General features: G+C 35.3%; 1 protein-coding gene across 1 annotated transcript; it reads right to left on the bottom strand.

The window, feature by feature from the left end:
* Nucleotides 1-3,246: 3,246 nt before the first annotated feature.
* On the bottom strand, nucleotides 3,247-5,011 carry LOC146939072 (uncharacterized). Its single transcript, XM_085752869.1, has 2 exons — nucleotides 4,910-5,011; nucleotides 3,247-3,619 (listed from the first exon to the last, which is right to left on the bottom strand). Exon 2 carries the CDS (start codon nucleotides 3,577-3,579, stop codon nucleotides 3,247-3,249), a length of 333 nt encoding a protein of 110 aa, XP_085608995.1. The 5' UTR covers nucleotides 3,580-3,619; nucleotides 4,910-5,011.
* Nucleotides 5,012-6,410: the final 1,399 nt, after the last annotated feature.

Raw genomic sequence — 6,410 nt, 5'->3', positions numbered from 1 at the left:
TTGATGCAAAATTAACTCCAATCAATAAGCACATTTCCACCACGTTACTTAATTTTTGCTTGTTCAATTAGGTATATTCTCTTGGTCAAAAAGAAAAAATAGGTACACTCTCTTAGTCAAAAAAATAATTAGGTACCCTGTCCTGCACTCTTACCAGAAATTAAACATAAAAAAATAGCAGAGCATTCTGCAAATTTTATTTTACAACCCAAGAAATATCACCACATTTTAACCAGACTATTTTGTATCCATATCCATGTCATGCAAACACCCATACAACAATTGGCTGCACACACATCACTCCTGAACCTATGGCTCCCACAAACAATAGAGCATATATTTCCCTTCAAGATTTATCAAGTGTATGATATCAATACATCAAAGTATATGCAAAATGACCTCATAAACATGCTTCTAAAGAAAATCAAGGACACAATCATCTTCAACTCAATTTCCTAACGTGAAATACATCACTCCCATCTAGCACTCACGTGCAGCTTCTGCAAAAAACAGTTTCTCATAAACTTGAGAAATCATGAGGCATATTTCATACATACACAAAGTTATAGTCTTACCTATATAGACTGTTTCCACAGTGATGACAGAATTTGTTCATGAGCTACTCCTCCCCCCAGCCCCAAATTATATAAACATACAACTTCATATTACTAATCCTAGACATCCCATTGGGTTCACACCTCAAGACATATAGCCTTGATTTCCAAAAAGAGCTCCTAGTATTTGCACCCAACATATTTGAATGAGATCACACCTACTTCGACTTAGGAGTGTTTGTCGCCTCATCTAATCAAGATTGGTTTCGATACACCAACCAACATTGTCCTTGCCACCAAAGAATGCAGACCAAAGGTGAACAACCAACATTATCCATGGCACATGAGCACACAGACTAAAGGTGAACAACCAACATGGTCCATGGCACAAATCTACCAAAGTGTAAGCCTTCACAGTTGTCCATGCAAAGGTACTAGGGCCTAAACCCTAATCTTCGAATCTAAATATTGGCTCTTTAAACCTAGGGTCAAGTATGTTCACTATTCACAAAATACTCCTATTGTCTCGCACTCACTGACTCAAGTATTAGAGAAGGTGAAGCTACACCACCCTCATTCTCCTGGAGAAGAAGGTTAGAATGACGGAGAAGAAAAGTTTCCTACTCAACGGCCATTGAACGCCATCAACCCAGGAATCACAGGTCCGTCAGGTTAAACTAAATAGCATAAAAAAGTAATTAAATTGATAAACACCTAAATAGACACAGGTAAGGGGCGAGCTTTTATGAAAGTTCCATTGGAGTAAGCCCCTTGATAGTCAATCTAAGTTGGTTGGATTTGCTTTTGTATTGTGACATTGATTTATACTTTTATAAGACACTGTTTGTCATGTTATTCATTATATAGCATAATAAAGTCTTCACAATAGTTTGTTTGTTCTATAGAACATAAGTATGACTTGATCATCAGATCATATTGAATAATACAACATTATTCTTAAATAATTTGTAATCAAGTGTTATTGATAATAAGGACAGGGTAGAAAAATTATCACATCTCCCGAGTCATATACGTGATATCATGGATACATGGTATCAAAGACATGCAATATCGAGGATGCACGGTATCAACGATATGCTATATCATGGATATGTGGTATCACATATATTTCATATTCAAACCATAGCATAGTTATAAAGGTGAGTAACATCATAACTTGGGGAATTCAACATGAAACACCTACTTTATTTGTCTTACTAGTTGAATAGATTGCAAAGATGCATCTTACACATAAAATCATATCTACCAAAGTACATATTACCCTGTAAACAATTTGAAAGAGTATGCTTCAACTGCGGTTGTCACCTACAAAATTACTGCATAGCCTGCAACTTACACCAACCCTTTTTTTCTCAATAGCAGTGCAGTATTCTCAAAGACCCCTGTCATATTTCAATAGAATAAAATAGAGACTATGTCAGTACGGATTAAAAGAGAAACAAAAAAATAGTTAGGGCAAAAGGAAATGAAGGTAAAAATATTACAAAGGCAGTCATGACAAAATACCCATTCAATCCAATATGAAGTTTATCGTAATTAATGGAAATCTGCCAAGCCTCCACAAAAATGGAAACAAGAAAAAATGTGGTTGGAAAATAATTTGTCCAGATAGCTAGAAATTGAATGATTTTCCCTTCAATTCTTTTGAAATAACTAAATGCCATGTACTCATTTCAATTAAAAACATAGATATTTCAATAGTTTGCAAGAAGATTCGACTCCATGCATAACTAACAAGGTTTCACATAGTGTATGGTTACTTCAAAACTAAAAATTAATTAACGAACATATCAACATATACAAAAAATGTATATCTTCTGAGTCAGAGTCTTCAGGTAAACAAATGTTTGAAGCAAAAGTTTTTTACTTCAACTAAAAGTTCTAGTTTCACTATTATCCGATAGTGCAGCTAAGTTAACATCTTAGACAAAATTGTTTCACTTCAGCTGAAAACTCACATATCACTACGCTCACAGATTGCATTTTTGTTATCTTGATCCAAACTTTTGTTAAGATGAATGATCCAACAAGACTGGAAATATTATTATTCAAGAGAAATTCACCGTAGCTCCAATTGTAAGAAAACAATATAACCTCATATTAGATGGTATATGTTCGGACAACACCCATTGCCATAGGGGTACTGCTAAAAATTGACAAGATAGAAGATAGTTCAATAGTTAGATGTAAAGGGATACCTATAAAAACTATAGGTCAACCCAATATGGTCAAGGTGACAAGGCTTGATGTTTTTTTCGTAATTGATTGTTTTTGCTGTTAATCCTATATTGTTTCTCAGAAATTCCTAAAACACCAAGATATTATATGCCAAATAACTGATGTATTGGGAAAAAGACACTGGATTCACATGGAATTCTATCTATTGTCCTGAGTTAATTGTGAGGGAATTTTGTGTGCCGTATGAAATAAAGTAATATTGTCATTGAAAAAATTCCCACAACTGCAGGGTATTCTTGGGAATTTGAGTAACATAATATATTTTAAAGAATCACTGGTTGCATAGTTTGCTACAATGAGGGATAAAAATTGGTATTTTGTATAGGCTCTGATTACCTGATTCGTTGATGATAATAGCTTAAATGTTTCTTATCAAGGTGCCTACTATTCTATGCTCTAAAAAATATAATTCAGTCTTTGAAATAGGAATTAATTACCTGATTTTCTTGATCATAATGGATTTGAGTTTCCTAGCAAGATCCTCTGATCGAAGCCTACGCTCCAAGCTCTTTCGGGCTAAAACACGCTTCTCAGAGTTTTTGATATGGAATCTCTGTTCCTTCTTAATCATCCTCTCAATCCCACTTGATGTCATCTTACGCTGCATCAATGTCAATGCTCCTTCCAGGTTTCCATTATAGACTTGCACTCGTATGCCTCTGCATGGCTGAAGCTGCTGCAGTTGATGATGCTGAGCATTAAAAGGTTGAGTTGCGCAACCCGACTGTCTGAATAAGCTAGATAAACGTCTTACAACTGAGTTCATATCTTGTGAAATGGAGACGATTACAGCTTCTGTTCCTTTTCTGAGAACAATTAAAACAACACAATAAACTCAATTCTCTACAACAGAAGCAAAGATCGGTGCATAGATTGTTCTAGAAAAACAGTTCCAACCAAAAAGAGGAAGGTCGATTATATCTTTATCTGTGGTAACTACACTACATTAGAATTTTTCAAGGAATTGTTTGTAATAAGTTGTTCAAGGAACATTATTTAGATACTATATGGATTAAGAAAGAGCTAGACAATTGTTTGTTCCTCAGTCAAATTTTATTATGCTAATTACATGGTCTGTCATCTGAAAAACAAAATAAAGCATATATTTCACAATCAACCAACGAAAATCGTTTCAACTATATCCTTATTATTAACCAACGATAGACTTTTACCTAGTGATCTCATAAGGCTTTAAAATTATTCCCCTTCACTCTTCTCTTTATCAATAGAACAAGAAGAAAACAGCAAAATTCATTATTTTCAGTGTAGCTATTCACAAAAATCAAAATTTTCAGCAGTCATACAAAAACGGATTACTTCAACTCAAACATATCTATAAACTAGAATGTAATCCATTGGGTCCATTATGATGTTGATTTCATTTCTTTCTTTTCTTTTTACAAAAATTAAAATTCATTCACAACATTTCCATTAGCATTTCGTTATGTTTATTCTTTTGCCCGTGGCAGCACACAAATGTTTTCAATCATCGTCTTTACTCCTCATATTTACATCCCAACTAATTAAACACACCTTAAAAGTGAGTTTAAGTTATCATAATCTATGTTTGGATACGTTCACGTAAAAGCTATGAAGCACGAACACTCCTCGGATTAGGCGTGTCCCGGTGTCGGACACGTGTCTTGTCCAACACCAACACGACACCGACACTTGTAATTACACTGAATTATGTGATTTTTTCAAATTATTGGCTGTGTCGGCGTGTCAGTGTCGTGTCATGTCCGTGCTTCATAGCATAAAAGCAAGCTAAACAATAAATTTGAAGCGTAAAAATCACATTTTTTTAGGCAACAGCTACAAATCATATCTTCAAGTTCATTGTGATCACAATGACTCACCGTGATTCTGACAAACTACCGGAATACCAAACACAAAATGCATTAGTGTATGTTTAGAATCAATTTTAGATGTAAAATCTATTATAATCAAGAATTCTTAAGCATACCAAAATCAATTTTAAGCCCCAAAAACTAAGCGCGCAATAACGGAATCAAGGTGCGGAGTGGGGATCTACTATCATCCGACTATCGCGGCGCAATTAGCGCTACAGGAGAAGGGAAGGAAAAGAGGAAAACCTGGACGAAGTTTTACGCTGTTCTTGGTGGCTGACGAGAAACTCCGGCGGCGTTCTCAATGGAGTTGAGTTCAGTGTTCAGGGAGAACGATGCGGTTTGTTTTATTATATTTCAGGGAGAGAGATGCTGAGTTTGTTTCTGATGATTGCTACTTTCACCACTATAATTCCATGTTACACCCCCCTCTTAAGTTTTAAAAACTTTTCAATTCATTAAATTATCCATAACTTTATACTCTATCTATTTTTGTCCTCGTGAACTTAGCTCAGTTGCTAGGAACAATGCATAATATACGTAAGGTCCGGGATTCAAACCTCGGCCACCACAAAAAAAAAAAAATACTCCATCTATTTCAAAATAAGTGTCATTTTTTTGCGTTAACCTTACAATTCGCAAAGGAAGGGGGTCTTAGTAATCCAGGGTTCAGTTTTTAGTACAATGTTAACTTTTTCTTTTTTTAATTGTACCCTCTAATTAATAATATATACATTACTCTTGAAAAACAAATCAATGGTTAATAAAGATAATTTGGTAAACCTATTTTAAAACTCACAATTTAAGATACATCTTTATCAAGAAACATCGTGCAACCATACATCTCTAAAATATGAAAAAAGAGGGAGGTTGCTAGAGATTAATCCAACAACTAAAAACAGGTAAGGTGCGCTCTTATGTGGCGATGCGCACAGGAGAGCTTTTGTGCTTTAATGCACAACATGCATTTTGAAAATTGCTCTTCTCCCTTTCAAAATTGCTCATTTTCTTAATTATGCCCAACGTGAGTTAACTCACGTAGGTATGTGAATGAGCAAAAACAAAAGGGAGAAGAGCAATTTCCATGCATTGTTTGGTTAATGGGCCTTGTTGAGTTGGGCCATCCAAATAAGTTGTGACTCAGTCCGGAAGTCCTTACTATCTTTACGTTGTAAGAAGTTTTTAGGCTAAGAAGTATTTGAGGTCGATCCAAAAGTATGTCTAGGAGGCTATTGAAGGCAGTGCATCTGTACATGCCTGAAGATATAGCGTTTTTTGTGGGATTAGTTGGCGCATTAAATGTGTGTTCAGTTGAGGGGACACTTTTTGCATTGACTGGCGACATGTGTACCACGCGTTTAGGGGGAAGACGACACACATAGATCAACTTGAGTACAATTGCAGTTTCGAGGAGTAATCAAGGCCATTGGATGGCAATTCACTCATGTTCCCAAACTTCTTTAGACCTAACTTCTCTTTAAACATGCAACGGTCTAAAACCCTTTTTTGAATATGAAGCATTCAGTTTATCGTTTACTCCTTGACCTCTTCAGTGAGTGGAGATTGAAAGCGATAGTGAGAATCTAATCAAAATCATGAAGGGCACTATAGATCTTCCTACGACATACATAAAGAATATAGTGTCTGGAATTAGAAGCAAACTAAGTAGTTTTAAGGATCTATCTTTCAATTTTACGAGTAGACTTGGTAATAGACTAGCCCATGAATTGATCCACCACGTTTTAGT

This window comes from Medicago sativa, chromosome 3 (assembly GCF_051527215.1).
Source record: "Medicago sativa cultivar Bolivia chromosome 3, Bolivia_mono, whole genome shotgun sequence".
Taxonomy (NCBI): Eukaryota; Viridiplantae; Streptophyta; class Magnoliopsida; order Fabales; family Fabaceae; genus Medicago; species Medicago sativa.
The sequence above is the reverse complement of the archived record's forward strand: the minus strand, read 5'-3'. Positions and strand labels throughout refer to the sequence as shown.

Bases quoted from the DNA above. Each gene is read 5' to 3' on its own strand.
- LOC146939072 (XM_085752869.1), bottom strand. From the start codon at position 3,579: ATGAACTCAGTTGTAAGACGTTTATCTAGCTTATTCAGACAGTCGGGT.